The sequence below is a fragment of the Pseudorasbora parva genome, chromosome 10 (genome assembly GCF_024679245.1).
Source record: "Pseudorasbora parva isolate DD20220531a chromosome 10, ASM2467924v1, whole genome shotgun sequence".
Classification (NCBI taxonomy): domain Eukaryota; kingdom Metazoa; phylum Chordata; class Actinopteri; order Cypriniformes; family Gobionidae; genus Pseudorasbora; species Pseudorasbora parva.
This window is the reverse complement of record NC_090181.1, coordinates 32,068,303-32,089,621: the sequence shown is the minus strand read 5'-3', so window position 1 is coordinate 32,089,621 and position 21,319 is coordinate 32,068,303. Positions and strand designations below refer to the sequence as shown.

Below are 21,319 nucleotides of genomic sequence, written 5' to 3'. Positions count from 1 at the left end.
CCAAGTGTATGCACACTATACTGTCCATGTCCAGAAAGGGAATAAAAACATCATCAAAGTAGTCCATATGTGTCATCAGTTAGTTCGTTAGAATCTCTTGAGATGTGTTGATGCCATGAAATTTAAAATTTATTTTTTCCCTTAAAATTATACATTTTCTCAGTGTGTATGTGTGTGTGTGTGCTTCTAATTTATGCGGGAACTGTATCAATAATGACTGATGGAACATTAAAGTTTGCAAATGACACAGTGGCGTGGATACATTTGGGGGGGTCTTGAGCCCCCCTTTTTAAAGTGAAAGTGCCCTTTTCAACAACAACATTCAACTGACTATAAGTAACTCTGCAAGTACGTTAAAGGGGGGGGGGGGGGGGGGGGGTGAAATGCTGTTTCATGCATACTGAGGTTTTTACACTGTTAAAGACTTGGATTTCCATCCTAAACATAGACAAAGTTTCAAAAACTAATGTTGGACGTTTGATGGAGTATTTCTGTGTCAAAAATACTCCTTCCGGTTTCTCACAATTTTCGGAGAGTTTTTTTTGAGTATGACTCGGCTTGATGTTAATAGACCGGAAGGTCCTTGTATGGGCCATACGGGCTCTTCTCCCGGTAGGGTGTGCGCGCGTGTGCGCGTGTGACTAGAGCAAGAAAGGAAATGCATGCCCATAAACACTCTCTCAGCTGCAGATCCACTCATCCGTGAACACTTATGTCGTTATAGTCCGCACTGCGCTCCACTTTATTCCTATGGGTGACATCAAGCGACTTCAACGCTTCAGCACAGCATTCCGGGAAGGCAGCGCTGCATTTGAACCGATTTGAACGCAGAAATGACGGGAAGCTTCACAACATCGCTTCAGTCGCGTCGCAAAGTGGATCTCCACCGTTCACTGCTGTCAGGACTTAACCAAATCATACCAAAGAAGTGTGTTTTTGACGGAGCGGTCCCAGCGATAAAGGTTTGGTCCTGCTTTGGAAGCAGCCGGTGAGTAAAACTGCTTCAAATGTCTGTGCTGTTGGCTATCGTCACGTGAGTAAACATCAGTAAACGACACGATCGCGTGCTTCATCATTCAAATGTGCTAACTGTTATTCCAATGTTGTTGTATAACGTTACACTAGTCTGACGGTGAAAACCGTTTTGCTTGCTACTGCTAAGGTTTCGTCGCATACAATAGTCCATAAACCGAATCATGTCCTCATAAACTGCGAGTAAAGACACACAAATGTTGGCAGGCCACTAAATACAGTACATACCACAGAGACGGACGTCCTGCTGTTGCTGGTTCTCCTGTTCAATTTATTTCAGCCTCGGGATCTGATTCTGGATCATATCAGTATTAGCTGAATCTGATCGATAGCCATGGGTTTCTCCACGTTTGAAGACGTCACCGTTTTGCGCGCTCGTCATTCTTTAGCTCCGCCCACACGATACGTCTCCAGCCGCTCGTTTTTTTTCCGGAAAGACTCGGTACAGCCCATATTTCTTTTATAAATATAATAAAACTAAAGACTTTTCGGAGATATGAAGGATGCAATTCTACTCTATAGGTACTCAAGATTGACATGAGATTGACTGAAACTGAGTGTTTCACCCCCCCCCCTTTAATTTATTCTTCTATTCCAAATACCTAACCTAACAGTCTACTGATGTGACATGTAGTTGAAATTTAATGAGAAATCGTTGACATTTAGTTTCAACGTTACTTATACTGTAGGCCTAGCTGTTTGGTAGAATGTCTTGATAAATGCACTTTTGTTGCAAGACCTCATCGAGCTGCATATTTAATTTCGAGTGCAGTTATGGTATTTGAAACAAAAATTGTCATTTTGCACTTTTATGTTTTTGATTTGCTTTAACATTTGGTAGTTCAAATGATGAGTCAGCATTAAGGCCTGTTCACACAAGAACGATAACTATAAAGACAACTATAGTCCACACCAGGAAAATATATATGGTGGTATTCATTACAACAGGATGGTTTCTGATAGGCTGTCCAACGATATCGCTTCTCTGTGTCGTTATAGTTATTTGTGGTGTTGAATGCTGTTCATTTTTGTATAATAGTTGTTTCTTTTATTTGCACTTTAGAGTGACTAATGTTGTTTTTAAACAGCCTCCAAGACCTGAATTATAAAGCTAATTAAAAAAACCTCCTTGAATAACATTTGGACTTAATGATAGCCTACTTGTTTTACCTTCTTTTCTTGATTAACCTTCATCTACCTCTCTACATATTCATACTTCCTCATTTGCCTTTCTTCAATCCCCCTCCTCTTCGCTTTTCCGTTGGAGCTAAAGATTTAGAGCTGAGGTCAGTGTGTCTGTGAATGCCACATCATCAAGGCAATTACATCTTGTACTGGAGCCGATTATCCTTTTAAGGTGTTGCTTTTATTAAGCAGTCCCAGACCGAGTCTATTTCAACCTGTTCATTGATTGTCCTGTTTCTGTCTGTAGCTCAGAAGAATTGGCATTCTCAATGTCTTGTCCTTTCTGCAACAGCCACTTGAATTATCATCACATCCGTTTGCACAGTGTAGAATGACAGATAGAGTTCCAGCTGACTCCGCAGCGTCTCCTTCACATGAATGTGCCGAGTCAGAGCCTGGGAATAACAATGTGCAGGTGTTCTGAATTTCTATTGAGGTTTGCAGAACTTACAATTGAGATGACCAATATTTAAAACTACTTCTTCCGTGCAAAGTGTATGGCCAGCTTGCTATGCAGTTGCATCTGTTTTTTAAAGGGGTTATGAAATACAAAAAAAAAATGCTTTAAATGGTCTTTGTACCATTAAAACTTGCTAATAGCTTTAATAGCTCAAACGCTTAAAACGTCCTTCTCATTATAAACAAATCATTTATTTAGAAGCTTTAAAAACAGCTTATTTGGATATAGTGGGATTTGTGACATTACACGGGCAAATACATTTGCATATGACAGCCTCCAGAGCAAGATAACGACGAAAACGTATAAATCGTTGCACCACAGGCCCTGTCTACTGGCATTAAAGGTCCCATTCTTCGCGATCCCATCTTTTAAACTTTAGTTAGTGTGTAATGTTGCTGTTAGAGCATAAATAAAACCTGTAAAATTATAAAGCTCAAAGTTCAATGCCAAGCGAGATATTTTATTTAACAGAAGTTCCCTTTGAAAGCCTACAGTGAACGGCCGGTTTGGACTACAGCAGGAAGTGCAGGGATGTAATGACGTCACTAGAACCGTTTGTTGACTAACCCTCTGCCCACAAGAACACGCAAAAAAGGGGGCGTGGTCTTGTTGCTCTCCCACGTGGTGAAGAGCGCGCATTCAGCGCTTGCATCTCCCCGTTATGGTAAGAGGCAGGACCTTTCCGGGCAAAGTGCACTAAGCTGCTGTCCAATCACAACACGGGAAGCGCTGGCCCAATCAGAACTCGTTACGCATTTCTGAAGGAGGGACTTCATAGAACAAGGAAATCATCAGGCCGTTTTCAGGACAGAGGAAACAGCGCTGTACAGATATGTAAATTGTGTGAAAAATACTGTTTTTTTACACGTGGAACATGAACTCATGTTATATTGCACACTGTAAAAAACAAAGCTTCAAAAACACGCAAAGAACGGGACCATTAAAGGGTATTTTCACCCAAAAATGAAATTTATGTCATTAATGACTAACCCTTATGTTGTTCCACATCCGTAAGACCTCCATTCATCTTCAGAACACAGTTTAAGATATTTTGTATTTAGTTTGAGAGCGTATCCAAGTGTATGAACACTATACTGTCCATGTCCAGAAAGGGAATAAAAACATCATCAAAGTAGTCCATATGTGACATCAGTTAGTTAATTAGAATCTCTTGAAGCATCGAAAATATATTTTGGTCCAAAAATAACAAAAACTACGACTTTATTCAGTATTGTCTTCTCTTCCGGGTTTGTTTTCAATCCTCAAATAAAGATTTGAACGCTTATGAATCAGTGTATTGATTCATGATTCGGATCGCCAATGTCATGTGATTTCAGCAGTTTGGCGATCTGAATCATGAATCAATACGCTGATTCATAACCATTTGAATCTTTATTTGAGGATTGAAAACACATAATGGATTTCAATGGAAGGTCCAAATCAATGCCGTTTTGAAGGGCTTCAAATGGCGCACTCTGCACGATCCCAGCCAAGCAATAGGGTCTTATCTAGCGAAACCATGTTGGAAAGTTCATGGCTGTTTTGTGATATTTTTTAGAAAAAGACCAATCTTTTCACTAGATAAGACTGGCTGGGATCATGCAGAGCCCTCTAAAGCATTTTGGAACTGCATTGATTTGGACCTTTAACCCGTTGGTTGCCATTGAAATCCACTTGCTTACACTGGATGGATTTAATCGCAAGCAGTGAATGTTTAGTGAAAACAAACTAAAAATAACACTTCTAAGAAAGGATACCACAACACATCAAACAGAACAACCAAAATAATCCAGATAAGAATGGAGAATGATGGTTGAGGAGAGACCCCTGACATGAGTGTGAAGCGCTTTGGGTGTACAGTAGTACATTTGAAAGCGCTATATAAATGCCTCATTCATTCATTCAATGAATTGAACAAACTCAGGGTTTAAACAACACAAGTCAAACTTCTCAATAAAATAGAGAACAGATGCAGATCATAATCAATGAATGAAAAACCAATGAAATCAAACACAGGAAACTGAACTAAAACAAGTGCCAAACCCACCCAAAACAGACAGTGAACCCACAATACCTGTAAAAATAACCACTGATGCTGTCTACACTGGATATAGTACAGATGCGGGTTTAGCTTCTGGCATACTCCATGCGCTTGAGTCTGCTGACAACAGGACAAATGAAAGAGTGAAAGAACATTCGCATAGACGTACAAGTATTGTAATTGCAACGTGAATATATTGCATTGGATATTGTATAGTAATGAATGTAGCACTTGCATACTGTAAAAATACAGTAGCCTAAATGCAAAGGCCCAAAAGGTCAAAGAAACTCTAAATGAAAAGCATGTAAATGAGATTCCTTCATGCCTCACCATCATGTCCTCTGGTTGGGTCCAGCCTGAGGACTTTGTCCACATCACATTCACAGGTAGTGTTGTCTCTCGCCGGGCAAAGGGAAAAATCCTTTGGTGTGTGTCCTGCCTTGACAACACTCCACACCTTGTCTTCCTCATCATCCACCACCTTTTACACATACTCTTCTTCTTTTCCCTATCAGATTGTTTATATCTATTGTTGGTATTAACATTCAGTGCACCTGCCTCCACCTGTGCACTCTGTGTGCCGCTGTGTGTAAACAAACAATGACAACTGTGTTGTTTAACTTTTGCCACTTGTGCTTACCGTTTCACAACACAAGCCACAGAGCTTAATGTGTTTTAGTGAATGATTTGGATTGTTTTAGTGGGAGACAAATTGGTTTAGGCTTATGAGAATTTGGTTCAGCGAACAGTTTAGTATTTTAGCAATTGTGAGAAACTGTAAATTATGTTATTGTGTCTGACCGCCCCCTATTGGCCAATTTGATGGTTTAAAACAGGCATGTGTATATGCATTTGTCAATAAAAATTACACAATCACCTACACTGATTAATGTGTTGCATTGAACTATATGACTGTCATCTTCTTTTCTGTGTTCAGTGGGGGTTGATGATTAAAAGCCAAAGACACAGGAGAAGTGTAAAGGAAAATGGCTTATAGAGCAGGTGGTGCTCTCGGTCAGGGGTTTGTTTAGCAGTATTCCAAATGGCTGGCTGCACACTAAGGTGACCACTGTGCATCTCAGTGACTGACTATGAAATGTTATTTTTATCCAGTGTAAAAAGGGGAGATTTATAGAGATTTTCTCTAGTCTTCCTTTACATATCTTTCATTTTTGTTCAAATGACAAAAGTCAAACAATTCTGTGAAAGACTAATTTGTCAAAAAGTGGCTCTGAATGGAAATCAGCACTGAGACATTTAATTTATTCCTTTCCCAGTCGCCTCATCCCATTCAAGTCTAGGATGCTCTTGTTAAAGTGTATGAAGTCCTTGAGAGTAATTTTTCATCAAAGTGTTCCCGTCTCCTTCTCAGTCTTCTGTGGACTGGTGGTGAGCTTTTTTCCCCAAAGCTATAATGCAGAAAACATCAGAAATTAAAAACCTACATACAAAAATTTAAATAAATAAGACACACTTAAATATGTATGAATGTCACATTTGTTGTGTCACATACATTGATTACACATTACATTCACACATATGTACCTCATGGTCAAAAACAGATGTGGTAGAATGGCATAAATCAGTAAAAATCTGTTACACAGACCATTTCTTCAAAATGCATTATGGATAACATCAAAGTCAAACATCAAATCTGTCTATCTGTCTGTCTGTCAAATACTTTTATTGTCTTACGGTTTTGGGGACAAAGCTGATGTCAGTCTTGTTGGTGCCATTTTGAATTTTGAACTTAGGGTTCTTCACTATAATATTTTCTCTCAGCTCTACTTTCACAGCTGCTGAAACTGATCGTGATCGAATATCCATCTACAGAAGACAAAGACAATTATTAAACTTTGTTTAAACATTAATCTTTCCAACTATACCTAAATATAGGAAGAAATGCAGTTCCTTTTTTCTTTCACCTTTTCTTGTACTGAAGAAGCTGGTTTTGACGCTGGGTTCAAAGTTGGTTCTGGTGTCCTTTCATTTCCTTTTCCATTATCTTTATTTTTTGGAAGAATGCTGGATTTGGCAATGACCAACGCAATGATCCTAGCATCCCCATATTTTATAGCAATGTCCAAGCAATTTTGTCCTGTGAGCACAAAATCAATGCATTGTTGTTCAAATAAATGGAAAAATTATACAAAAGGTAAATTTAGCTATCTAAAGTACTGTTGAAAAGTTTGGGGTAAGTAAGATTTTATTTTTTAAATATATATATTTTTATTCAGTGAGGATGTGATAATTAACTTTGTCACCTAAACCTAAAACACTAACTACAGGTAGCTTTACACAATGATTTATTTGATTTGTTTTCCCCTTTTGTCGGTAATGAAATTGAAAGACTAACACCTGCGTATAGGTGTTCACTGTTCAGCTACACCTAATTTTGTTTTAGTACTTCCTTTTTTAGATTCTGAATATATTTCAATATGGTGTTACTGTAGAAATGTAGCAAATTGATGTCTTATTCAGTTTTGTATTGTGTTGAACATTTTGAAAAGAGTATAGGTACATTGGATTTTGGCTGTGTTTGTGTCAAAGTAAGAAAATAATTTGTGTAATTTGAAATATGTAGACATTAAAGGGACAGTTCACCCAAAAATGAAAATGACCCCATGATTTACTCATCATCAAGCCATCCTAGGTTTATATGAATTTATTCTTTCTTCATATGCAATCAGAGATATATAAAATAATGTCCTTAGTGTATCCAAGCTTTAAGTAGTTAATAGATGATTCGATTTTGAAGCCCAAAAAAGTGCAACCATCAAGCATAAAATATATCCAGATATCCTGGGGGATTAATAGAGGCTTTTTGAAGCGAAGTAATGCATTTGTGTAAAAAAAATATCCATATTTAAAACTTTAAAAACTAGCTTGAATTAACTAGCTTGAACTTAAAATAACTAGCTTCCGGCAAACGGCCTATGCAAGCCGACTTACACCATGAGTAGCTCTGAGCAGATGTATAACATCAGATCTAGAAATAGTGGAAGCTTTTTATGCCTCTCGTGGTTCAAACAAATATGGCTGACAAACTCAAATCCCTCTTATATTGAAATCTTCCATCATTTCTCATTAAAAGTTCTTGTTTTAGACTTTAACTCATGACTAGTGTTTTGTTTTGCTCTAATCTCTGAGCTTCCATGTTTGTCAGTACGTCATGGCTTACTCTTTTGCCACAAATCGGTGCTATCGAAGCTAGTTATTTTAGTTTACAAAGTTTTAAATATGGATATTTTTCTCATACAAACACATCACTTTACTTTAGAAGGCCTTTATTAACCCCCCAGAGCCGTGTGTATCTTTTATGATGGATAGATGCACTTTTTCAGGCTTTAAAATCTTATCCTCTATTCACTGCCATTATCAAGCTTGGAAGAGCCAGTGACTTATTTAATATATCTTGATTGTATTGGTCTGAAATAAGACTGTCATATACAAGAATGACTTGAGGGTGAGTAAATGATGGGGTAATTTTCGTTTTATGCTGATCTAACCCTTTAAATGCACTTCGTGCCAAAGCAATAATCAATGATCCACAGTTTTGGCACACTGTAGTCAGTGTAGTGAACACTGTGGGTTTTGAAAGAGTGACACAAGTGTTGAAAAATTGGTCCATAATGGTAAAAAAACTATAATATTTCACAATATTAATGTTTTGTAATGCTTTTATGAGCAAATAAACACAGTTTTAAGAGACTTTTTACTAAACTGTAGTGTAGAGACAGATCAAAATCAGTACCTCTCTTGTTTTCTGCATTGACTTTGGCTCCAGCTTTGATGAGATACTCTACACTGCTGAACCGACAGCTTTCAATAGCTCTCATGAGTGGAGTTGCTCCATTCATTGCCACTGCATCCACCACGGCTCTCGATTGCACCAGCATTTTGATAATGTCTACATGACCTGCATGGCAAGCATGGTGGAGGGGCGTCCAGTTAAACTGGTCAACTGCATTGACATCAGCCCTATTGTCACAGAAATAAATTGCTGTTTTTAATGACACAGTCTATCATCTAGTTACATCAAATGTGTAAATAAGATATATTTCTTTATTCTTTTTTTACCTTAGTGAAATTAGGAATTTAGCTACTTGGTAGTTGCCACAGCTGCATGCTGTCATGAGTGGCGTTTTAAAGAACTGATCTTTGATATCAACAGGCACTTGTTGGGTAAATGCCAGGCTAAGAGAATCTAGATCTCCAGTCTTCACACAGTAATTGATGTTGGTATAGATCTTTTCAGGATCATCAATATACCAAGCAGAATCATTTTCAATGGGGTGAACTGGTGGCCGTTCTCGGTTGAAACGTCTGGTGTCAGCAAACGGCTCGTAGCTCTCTATCATGTAGTAAGGTAGCCCACTGTCCTCTCTTCTGCAAATCAGCTCAGTAGGCATTGTGCATATGGGCAATGGCATGGCAGGTTTGGCACTCTTCTTCTGCTTGCCACCCTTTTCCTTCTTAGCTGGCTTAGGAGCATAGGATGATATGACAAAGGCCTTCTGGAGGTACTTGAGACCTTTGAAAAACTCATTTACATTGATGGCACTTTCATGGTTTTTGTCATGTTCCTTGACAATCCTTTGCAGGTTCTCATCACTTACAGGAGCTCGATGCACATTCAATACAGACACAAATGTCTCCAGAGAAACTTTTTCAACAGGTTTATCCAGTCCCTCCATTTCAAAGGCTCTGCGCAACGCTGCCTCATGTTCACAGGACCAATCGTGAAGGGTGACAGCCCAGAGTTCATTGGGGTTTACGGCATCAGGCGCAGAAAGCTTCGCATACATTTTCTCTGCTTTCTTGAGCTCCTTCATTGCAGCTTTGTTGCCACTGTTTTTGGCGACCTGGCTTGGAAGAAGACCTTCCAGATTCTTCAGTTTGGGATTGCATCCTGTTCCAGATAAAAAAAAAGATAACTGTAAATAATGAGTGAATAATGCCGCAAAGTATTTTTAGTATTTTGTATAAATGAGCAGTTTCTTGATGTTTAATTCAAGCAAACTTCCTAATATAAAACAGTAGGATTATTAAAGTGGTCATGGAAATCATTTTCAGATATTTCTATTATGTATCTGGAAGTTAGCTCATGAAGATAGCAACATTTTTCTTTCACCAAAAAAACCCCACACTCCATTTGAAGGTGTGTTAATGCTTTCAGAAGTAAACACCCATGTATCCACATCCTCCCCCACAGCTTGATGTTTATAACAAGAATACTTAGATCTGTAGAATATTTAGCAAAACAGACAGCATGTTGAGAATAATTAAGAAAACTGTCCAGTGTGAAATGACACAAACAAACAAAAACATTGTTTTATCGTTCATTTCTAATAGTTTTTCTTTTGAAGGGTATGTTGACATGCAATTATAAATCCTGGCATTCCAGAAGTTGTAAAAAATACAGTGCCCTCCACTAATATTGTCACACTTGGTAAATATGAGGAAAGACGGCTGTAAAAATAAATCTAGATTGTTCGCAAAATTCGAACTTTTCATTGAAGTGAAAAATTTGAAAGTGGGGTGAACTCGTATTATGAAATATGTTTGTCTCCAAAGCATGTTGGCCACAATTACAGTCACTACTAGAAATTATTATGAGTAAATTATCTCTTAAGTATATGCCCATTCATATTTAAGTATTTATAAGCACACAGGGTGAGTAGGAGCATGAAATTGTCCAAACATGACTTTCAATGAAAGTTTTTTTCAATGAAAGGTTAGAATTCTGTGAAATGTTGGAATGAAAAATCAAAAGGATAAACAATGCAGATTTATTTTCACAGCCACCGTTGCTCATATTTACCAAGGGTGCCAATATTGGAGGGCACTGTATTGATTAAACAGGGGTGTTCCATTTCATGACCCCTTTAATGTAGGCAGAACTTTTTCTTGTGAATAATGAAAAGACATTAGATCCATCCTACCTCTTTGGGCCAGAAATCTACAGCACTCATTGTAGCCGCCTGCAGCAGCAAAGTGCAATGGTGTTTTACCCTTTGACGTGCTGATACCCAAGTCAGCAGAGTATGCAGACAGCACCTGTAAAACCTGTATAAAGCAGAGTCAGAGATAGTAATACTCTCCAAAGTTAAACAGCAGCTAATTTTGTGCTATTCAGAATGCAATAGCATCACCTCAAGAAAACCTCCTTCTGCAGCAAAGTGGGCAGCGCACCGTCCTTCTTGATCAAGTAAGTTAGGATTTCCTCCTTTTTGTAAAATGGATCTGATGAGCTTCACAGCACCAGCTTTAGCTGCCTCCATGAGCGCAGAGCACAGTGTGACCTTTGGGCAGCCAAAACATGACAAGATAAGATAAGAGTAACTTTTATATTGTTAGAATATTTCAAAATCATGTTAAAATGTGAGTATCAAATCAGGCATTATCAATCATCTCTCAATCACTTTATAATAATACATATGTTTTAACCCCCACAATAAATAATACAGAGCTTTGATCATATAGGCATTTAAACATAATCTTACTAAGACATATTATTGTTAGATATTAAGTAACAACCAATATGCATTTCATGTAAGTAGTCTGATATACTGTTTTAAAGGTCTCACTGATTTACATTACAAGCTTCAGAATGTCATTTTACTTTTTTGGCCATGCAAATATCATCACCTGCTCCAAACTGCATATTTTTGGGCCTCTGAACAAAATATAGGTATTTATCTCATATCATATTTGAGCCATAAATTCCTGATGTATTCATTATTTTGCCTAAAGTTTCAATAAACTGTTCCTTTTCAAAAATGTTTGACTGAACTATTACTTCTTATGTTGTAACATTATAAAAGAGGTCTTTGAATCATCCAAGTATATATATTGCAATGCTTTATACACTATTTTGCCAAAGGTATTGGGACATCCCTCCAAATCATTGATTTCAGGTGTTCCAATCACTTCCATGGCCACATGTGTATAAAATAAAGGACCTAGGCATGCAGACACTTCTATAAACAATTGTGAAAGAATGGGTCGCTCTCAGGAGCTCAGTAAATTCAAGTGTGATACTGTGATAGTTTGACACCCGTGCACAATAAGTCAATTTTTGAAATTGACTTAATACTAAATATTCTATGGTCAACTGTTAGTGGTATTATAACAAAGTGGAAGCAATTGGGAATAACAGCAACTCAGCCACAAAGTGGTAGGCCACGTAAAATCACAGAGCGGGGTCAGCGCATGCTGAGGAGCAGAGTGCGCAGAAGTCGCCAACTTCCTGCAAAGTCAATAGCTACAGCCCTCCAAACTTCATGTGGCCTTCAGATTAACTCAAGAACAGTGCGTAGAGAGCTTCATGGAATGGGTTCCATGGTCAAGCAGCTGCATCCAAGCCTTACATTACCAAGTGCAATGCCCAGTGTTGGATGCAGTGGTGTAAAGCATGTCGCCACTGGACTCTAGAACAGTGGAGACGTGTTCTCTAGAGTGACCAATCACACTTCTCTGTCTGGCAATCTGATGGAAGGGAATGGGTTCCATGGTCAAGCAGCTGCATCCAAGCCTTACATTACCAAGTGCAATGCACAGTGTTGGATGCAGTGGTGTAAAGCATGTCGCCACTGGACTCTAGAACAGTGGAGATGTGTTCTCTGGAGTGACCAATCACACTTCTCTGGCTGGCAATCTGATGGACGAGTCTGGGTTTGGTGGTTGCCGGGAGAACAGAACTTGCGTGACTGCATTGTGCCAATGCCACTGTTTTGTTTTTCAGGGGTTGGGCTTGGCCCCTTAGTTCCAGTGAAAGGAACTCTTCATGCTTCAGCATACCAATACATTTTGGACAATTTCATGCTCCCAACTTTATGGGAACAATTTGGGGAATGGCCCTTCCGTTTTCCAACATGACTGTGCACCAGTGCACAAAGCAAGGACCATAAAGACATGGATGAGCGAGTTTGGTGTGGAGGAACTTGACTGGCCTGCACAGAGTCCTGACCTCAACCCGATAGAACACTTTTGGGATAAATTAGAGTAGAGACTGTGAGCCAGGCCTTCTCGTCCAACATCAGTGCCTGACCTCACAAATGTGCTTCTAGAAGAATAATCAAAGATTCCTATAAACACACTCCTAAATCTTGTGGAAAGCTTCCTAAAACAATTGAAGCTGTTATAGCTGCAAAGGGTAGGCCAACTCCATATTAAACCCTTTGGATTAAGAATGGAATGTCATTAAAAGTCCTGTTTTTCGCGATCCCATCTTTTAAACTTTAGTTAGTGTGTAATGTTGCTGTTAGAGCATAAATAATACCTGTAAAATTATAAAGTTCAAAGTTCAATGCCAAGCGAGATACTTTATTTAACAGAAGTCCTCTTTCAAAGCCTACAGCGAACGGCCGGTTTGGACTACATCCCTGCACTTCCTGCTGTAATGACGTCACTAGAATAGTTTGTTGACTAACCCTCCGCCCACAAGAATACGCAAAATAGGGGACGTGGTCTTGTTGCTCTCCCACGTGGAGAAGAGCGCAAATTGAGCATGTGCATCTCCCCGTTATGGTAAAAGGCGTGACCTTTCCGGGCAAAGTGCGCTAAGCTGCTGTCGAATCACAACACGGGAACCGCCGGCACAATCAGAACTCGTTATGTATTTCTGAAGGAGGGATAGAAGGAAATCATCAGGCCGTTTCTAGGACAGAGAAAACAGCGGTATACAGATAAGTAAATTGTGTGAAAAATACTGTTTTTTTACACGTGAAACATAAACTCATCTTGCACCCTGTGAACAAAATCAAAGTTTCAAAAACACTAAATGAAAAAGGAGACCTTTAAAGTTCATGTGTAGGCCTATGTAAAAGCAGGCGTCCCAAAACTATTGGCAATATAGTGTTGTTGTTTTTTTTAAAATTGGAATTATGATCTAAGGACAGATCTGAGACCTGATCTGCTGCATTTGGATCAGCTCCTTTCTCCAAAATTCTTATGCATAAGTCTTCAGAGTCCTTTGCATTCTCACAAGCGAACACAAGCAGTGGCTTCCCTGAGTTAGAAACAATGTTGACATTTGGACTGCTGCTGAGCGCCATCTGCAGGCAGAGAGCATGTTCTTTAGATGGAGAGATGCAGTAGAACAGCAATCCTACAAATGAAGCAACAGAAGTCCCTCAATTTTTTTATTTTCGCATATTCTATCTAAACACATTTTCCCATTTTAGCGTGTAGGCTATGAATAGATATAAAACCAAGTAAATGAAAATAAATTTTATAGAAAATATTATTTTTGCCTCTATATACAATCATTTTAATGGCTGGGTGTATCCCTTGAGAAAAAGTACACTTTAAAAAGTTAAAAAATTGTATGCTTTAAAAGAATATTGTAACATTGTAATATTATATATTAACAATGTAATGTTGACTGACACTTAATTAGGCCTGTATGTTTTTTAATGAATTAAAATGTAGGTTATTATAATTTACATGATTTTAAATGTAATTAGATGAACTGCTAAGGCACATATTTTTATGTAATCTCATTATTACTTCTATTGTTGAAAATATACTTAAATGTAATTTATATGTGGTGTAAGTGGCATATAGCATTTTAATATATTTGCAGTTATATTTTTGTAATTTTTTATTTGTTTAGTACATTTAAAATATTTTACCTTTAATTGTAATATCAAATAACTCTGCAGTTAAAATTATAAACAAATATTTTAAGTCTCAAGGTCTTTATAAAGTCTTTTTGTTAGTCATCACATCTTTAAAGCATGAAAATCTATACATATTTATTAGTAGCTTTAATAAGACATGTTTAAGTTAAGTTTACTTGTGAATTCCCAATACATTTTAATGACTCTTTGTTTGTAAATTTTACTTAAGTAATGCTTATAAATATAATGTGATTTATAGCATTTTTTTTACATAAGAATCCTAGTTATCTTTTTTAGCTATCCTGAGTAACCTTTACTTCAAATATTATTTAAATATTACTTAATATAATTAGTGATATATTACTACTGATATTTTCAATAATAAAAACACTGACAGACATTTTCCTTGAGTTTTATTTGAATTAAACTCTAGAGAAAAAAACTGATTAAACAAAGGTAATCATAAAACAACTGGACAAAAATGAATGTACACATTCATTAAGATTGACAGCTGTTGGCCAAAATTGTTCAGCATCTTTATCTTATCACAGATTTTTCATTGTGTTTTTGTGTATTTAACAGAGCACAACAATTTAACGTGAGATGCTTAAATGTGATCTAGCGTACAAAAATCAAAGATGATAAAACAAATTAAACCTCTGCTTCTGTTTTCTTTAGCAGTACTGCATTACTTAAAATACACTGCATTACAATATTTCTGTTAAACAGTACAGTATAGTACAAACTTTGCTCTAATTTATATTAACAAACCTTTTTAGAGCATTCTCACTTGCTGAACAAATGAGAACGTGTAAGTGACGAACAAAATGGCCAACTAGCAGACTTACATTAGTAGCTTTCTATGCAAAGAGCCAACTTTGGAGAAAATTTTAAAGCATCCAGTCCAAGGAAGATTTTCTGAAAGACTTCAAATGTGTTTCTCAGCTTTGGTGGATAGCTTAAGTTCAGGGAGTAAATGAAGCCCATGAGCAGAAGGCACGCATTTGTGAGATTCTTACATCCCAACAGCACCTCAGTCCCCTCAATGACGATGATGACGTCAGCTATGTTGGCATCTTCCTCTCCTGCAGTGCTGCCCAGTACAATGATCTTCATCACATGATTGGTGAAGCTATCTTTAATCATGTCTCTGCTGACATCCTGTCAAATACACAAATAAGTGCAAAGTGGTTACAATCATGTACATGTAAGTTGTATGTTCTCTTTAATTTTATGTGACAAGAGTCCGACACAGAGATTTGGTCCCACCATCATTAAATCTGTTATTACATGAAGAAAGAGGGAAACAATTAAGACAGACTAAATCCAGAAGAACTGTCTGCAAGACACTTAAAGGGTTAGTTCACCAAAAAATGAAAATAATGTCATGTATTCCTCACCCTCATGTCGTTCCACACCCGTAAGACCTCCATTCATCTTCAGAACACAAATTAAGATATTTGTGTTGAAATCCGAAGGCTCAGTAAGTCCTGCATAGCCAGCAATGACATTTCCTCGCTCAAGATCCATTAATGTACTAAAAACATATTTAAATCAATTAATGTGTGTACAGTGGTTCAATATTAATATTATAAAGCGATGAGTATATTTTTGGTGTGCCAAAAAAACGAAATAACGACCATATAGTGATGACTGATTTCAAAACACTGCCTCATGAAGATTCGAACCGTTATGAATCACGAGTCGAATCATGATTTGGATCATGTGTCAAGACTGCCAACCTGCTGAAATCCTGTGATTTTGGCGCTACGAACCGCTGATTCGATACGCTCCGTAGCTTCATGAAGCAGTGTTTTGAAATCAGCCATCACTATATATGGTTTTTACATCGTTTGTTTGGCGCAAAAAAATAATAATAATATTGAACCACTGTCCTCACTTGAACTGATTTACATATGTTTTTAGTACATTAATGGATCTTGAGAGATGAAATGTCATTGCTGGCTACGCAGGCCTTACTGAGCATTCAGATTTCAACACAAATATCTCAATGGGTGTTCCGAAGTTGAACGGAGGTCTTACAGGTGTGGAACGACATGAGGGTGAGGAATAAATTACATCATTTTCATTTTTGGGTGAACTAACCCTTTAAAACACTAACTGCAAAGCTACAGTACTGTAAAAAGTTTTAGGCACTTGTGAAAAAAATTCTGTAAAGTGGGTATGCCTTTAAATGCTTTCATAAATTGATTTTTATTTACCCTCTATGGACTAAATCAATATTTGGTGTGATCACCCTTTGCACTTAAAGCAGTTTTTGGCCTAGGTACACTTGATATAGTTTTTCAGGTAGCTTCGCATGTAAGTTTTTTAAAGCATTTTGCAGACATTGCCACAGTTGTTATTGATTTAGGCTGTCTCAGTTGTATCTCTTTCTTCATGTTATATTAGACAGACTCAGTGATGGTGAGACCAGAACTTCTGTGGAGCACCAACTGTTGTCAGGCTCCCTGTGCATACAAAAATCTCTCTGCATTACAAATGATGGCAAAATGTATATTTCATACACTATAGCACTATAAGTGATTCTTGTCTCGTAATCATAAGGGAATCACTTTTGCTGCTATATAGCACCATATCTTAAAGGACAACTCCAGTGAAAAATGAACCTAGGGGTAATTAACAGATGGTTACCGAGTAGATCGTTCTCTGGAATGCGTTTTCATGAAAATCGAATGTAAAGAGTTTTATCTCTAAAAACAGATTAGCTTATAATGCGAGTAAATGGGGCACAGAGTAGTGAAATTAAACCGCTAGTTAACACCACTAACAAGGCTTAAAAAAGCCTCACACTAACACAGCAGCATAATGAGGGTCCCAACATACAAACCGAAAGACAGAACATTACACGCATACAGACAGGAGCCATCTTGGAAAACAGTCTGGACGAGTCGAGCCACGAACGGTGTGCTAAACTGCGATAATTCCTATCAACCAGCTCACTTAGCACAGCGTTCGTGGCTCGACTCATCCAGACTGTTTTTCAAGATGGCTGCCGTCTGTAAACGCGTAATGTACTGTCTTTATAAAGTATCTTCTTATTAAAATGTTTGTACACTTACAAAGTTCTCAATGCTTGGGTTTGCATGTAGGGACCCTCATTATGCTGCCGTGTTAGTGTGAGGCTATTTTGAGCCTTGTTAGTGGTATTAACTAGCGATTTAATTTGACTTACTCTGTGCCTCATTTACTCGCGTTATAAGCTAATCTGTTTTTTCTCTTTACATTCGATTTTCATGAAAACGCATCCCAGAGAACGATCTACTCGGTAACCATCTGTTAATTACCCATAGGTTAATTTTTCACCGGAGATGTCCTTCAAAAGGTGCTCTACAGCACCTTTGTCAAATCATACTGTGTAGAACCCATATGAGTTTTTGCATTTTATTTTATTTGGTGCTAAACAACACTTACAGTGGTTCCCCTATGATTATGAGCCAAATAACCACTTTTAGTACTATATAGCATAAGTTTATTTTATTGGCAAACTACAGCATAAAGATATAAAAAGTAAAAAAAACTATTTGGGGGATGAAAATACTAATGTGCGTTAGACTTTTGCAGTACTGTACATATCCAAAGTCAAACGAAATTTGAATTTATCTATTAATGTACCTGGAAGGCTTCAATTAGCTCCTCAGATGATTCTCCCAGGTAGGAAAGCAGGCAGCGAATCACAGCATCTCGTTTATCTTCAATTTGCTGTTAAAAACGAATGTAAATCGTAGTGAACATTAACAGTGTACACTTCCATCTACATACAGCTGCATATCTATAAAGTCATGAAGCAGCAAGATATCAGATGTGTAATATATACATTTACCTGGCAGAGTGAATCTAGCACACTTCTAATTTTTATGCCTGCATCCCCACCCTTCATTTTAAACAAATCCAGGAGCTTTGGAGTGTAGAGGTCCAGTTTTTGCAGAAAGGTTGGCTCCAGGGGAATTGTGGTTATCCTTCTGAACTCATTCTTTATCTAAGACAAAGAAGATAAAATGTAACACATTTAAGATTTAGTAGTCAAATAAACACTTTTTTTGTCAACCACACACACACACGCACACACACGCACACAAACACACTATTCTAATGAAATTAAAATATTTAATCTTTTTTAATGAATGAAATATGAGTTCCAAAAGTTACCTACATATTACCATCAAGCCAGCAAAAGAAGAACTAAGGTTTACCTCAGATTCATAAAAAAGAGCTGGCCATCTCTCCATGAAATCTTTGACAGCAGGGCAGTGATTTGCAGAATTATTAGGCACGTTGATTTTCTAAATATATATTTTTCTCCAGGCACATTTCACCAATTCCAAGCCACATTAATGTTAATAACTACTATTCATTTTGTATTTATTAATTTATAAGTGATATATAATTCTCTAAACGAAAAACACCTTATAGTATTAATGTCTAATACTAGACATTGCAGTTAAGGCATGACCATTGGACATGGTTCAAAAAATCCTGACCCAATGAGCATTTCACTGTCCGATGGTCATGCCTTAACTGCAATGTCTAGTATTGCATTAGTATTGTATCCTTCTCATGGGCATTTAATAAGTTAAATCTCTTTTTTGGCTAATTTTATCTGTAAAAGAAAACGTCTCTAATAATTCTGCACACCTGAATATAAGGCTATTTCATTTCCAGTCTTCATGAACAATTATATATCACTTATAAATTATTAAATACATAGTAGTTATTAAGATTAATGTGGTATGGAATTGGTAAAATGTGCCTGGAAAAAAATATGATCAGAAAATCAACATGCCTAATAATGTGTGTGAGTATATGTATATTTTTCATCAATGTTAAGTGGTCTCTTAATTTTTTCCAGAGCTGTATATATATATATATATATATATGTGACGTGTGTGTGGTTGTATATGTGTATATCTATTGAAATCTGTGTCATACTGCAAGGTTAATCAGTGTTATAGGCTGAAAGAATGATTGACAACTTACCTTGCATGAGCTTGAATGGTGAGTGCAATCTGTGGGACATATGTTAGAAATGTTAATGTCAGAAAACATACTTTTTTAACAAATTTGAATAAATATACTTATCTTATTGATTTGAAATTTGACCAGTCAACAACTGCATTCAAGTAAATATCCACAATAAATGTCCTCAAGTATAGATGATAGAGTTAAGGCTGCCTGTACACTACAAAATGTATCACTAGCGATTGTAAAGGTTCAAAAGGGTGTTTAATCTCTGTTTAACTTGATTAATATGCATCTTAATATGCATCATTTGATGTCAATTAATGGGGGATTGGCGGTTTTCTCCATCACGTTTAAAGTTAATGGCCTAACGTTAACGTTACCCATCCCAGGGCTACGTTAACTAACATGTCCATTTTTTAATTAGGAAACTTGTATTTATAATTCGGATAGCACGTGAGATCACAATTATTTATTCACACAGATGAATAAACGCGACGCTCGCGTCCGGCAAAGTTAATCTGCAAGTTCACTGTACATTAAACTTATTCGTAGATTACATGTAAAATACAAGACAATTGTTTTCGACACAGATGCTGTTAGCTAATAAAGGATGTTTAGGTTCTTTAGCAAACTCAACTCTGTCAACTAACGTGAAGTTAGCCTAAGTTATATATTAACAGTAACGCGTTAACTCTTTAACCACCATGATTGCAGACAGCTTAATAACTCTATACTTTTCTTCAAACGTAGCTAAATTGACCAATAAACAAATATTTCATAACTTACCGTGTAAAAATCACATCAGTCTTCGAGAAAATTTTCTGTTGCTTTCCTCTGCGCGCCACTTCAGTTCGGACTCCAGTGAGCATGCGCATAGATTGCCTGGCTTCATGGAGTAAGTTTTACTTGCGTTTGTCATTTTTTGCATTAGTTCGTTAGATGACAAAACACCAAGTAAATGTTACTTGGGCAGTTCCATTTGAATTTACTTATGTATTTAAGCACAATAAATAAACATGAAGCCTCCAGTAGTTTATTGAATTAAACATGACATTTTGAAGTAAAAAGACAAAATAGGATTTGTTTGTAAAATATACTTAACTTATGCTATCTTTATTTACAAGCTCAAAAAATCACTTTTTACAGTGTAACGTGTTTAATTTGACGTTATTACAAAGTGCAAAGTGTTTTTTTAACAAAAAACCCCAAACATTTAAAAGCATACTTTTATGATTTGAAGCAAGTGCACAGTACATACAATCGAGTGCTTGTCTTTTTCACAAGGGACATTTTTCCACTTACAGTGCATACAGACAAACTCACCCAGGCCAGGTTACATAATATGCATTTCTAGAAAGATGTTCTTACCTTTTCCCTCTTCATCTGTGAGTGCCACATTTGCACTGTGTTTGATCAAAAGATACACAATCTTGTAGTAGCCCATCTGTGCAGCCAGCATCACTGGTGTGCAGCCCTTCTTGTCCTGTATGTCAGGATGAGCTTTCAGGGACAGAAGGAATTGTACGAGGTCTTCATCATGGTCCAGAGTTGCCTGATACAAGGCACTGAGTCCCTGTTTGGGTTCAGTCATATTTATCAGGTTGGACAAACCCATTTGGACCATCTTTTTTATCTGTGGTTTGTTCTTCTCCCGTACATATTGCAGAAGTTTATAGATCTGGAGGATCTCCACGCTGCCTTTCGCTACCACACTTTTTGAAGTCATCTCCATTCTCTCAACTCTGTTACTGGTCTTAAGAACTAATAAATAACATAAACGCACTCAATAAGCCAACTGAAAGATCATGTGTACATTCAAATATTAAGAAAGGTCTTGAAACTTTCATTCATATATTCATGTTTCTGAAAATAGCCATGTTCATTAATAACCTTTATAATGTTGTAGGCTATTAGTAAAATAGAACAGAGAGCATCCAAAATAGAAGTATTTTGTCTAGGCCTACAATATTGCGCATATTTAGGCTATGCAAA

At 37.1% G+C, this 21,319-nt stretch overlaps 1 protein-coding gene across 1 annotated transcript; it reads right to left on the bottom strand.

Moving 5' to 3' along the window:
* Positions 1 to 6,064: 6,064 nt before the first annotated feature.
* Positions 6,065 to 21,053, bottom strand: ankef1b (ankyrin repeat and EF-hand domain containing 1b). The gene is made up of 9 exons (XM_067454419.1): positions 20,696 to 21,053; positions 13,631 to 13,830; positions 10,874 to 11,023; positions 10,664 to 10,787; positions 8,799 to 9,630; positions 8,473 to 8,699; positions 6,644 to 6,816; positions 6,414 to 6,545; positions 6,065 to 6,127 (listed from the first exon to the last, which is right to left on the bottom strand). The coding sequence occupies exons 1-9, from the start codon at positions 21,051 to 21,053 to the stop codon at positions 6,065 to 6,067; spliced, it is 2,259 nt and encodes a 752-aa protein (XP_067310520.1).
* Positions 21,054 to 21,319: the final 266 nt, after the last annotated feature.

Excerpts from the sequence above, each read along its gene's own strand:
- ankef1b (XM_067454419.1), bottom strand. The coding sequence starts at position 21,053 with ATGACTTCAAAAAGTGTGGTAGCGAAAGGCAGCGTGGAGATCCTCCAG. Across the intron at positions 13,831-20,695 it reads CACAGATGAAGAGGGAAAAG|GATTGCTGTTCTACTGCATC; the intron begins GTAAGAACATCT and ends CTTCATTTGTAG. Across the intron at positions 6,128-6,413 it reads TCAGCTTTGTCCCCAAAACC|CTTTGGGGAAAAAAGCTCAC; the intron begins GTAAGACAATAA and ends TCTGCATTATAG.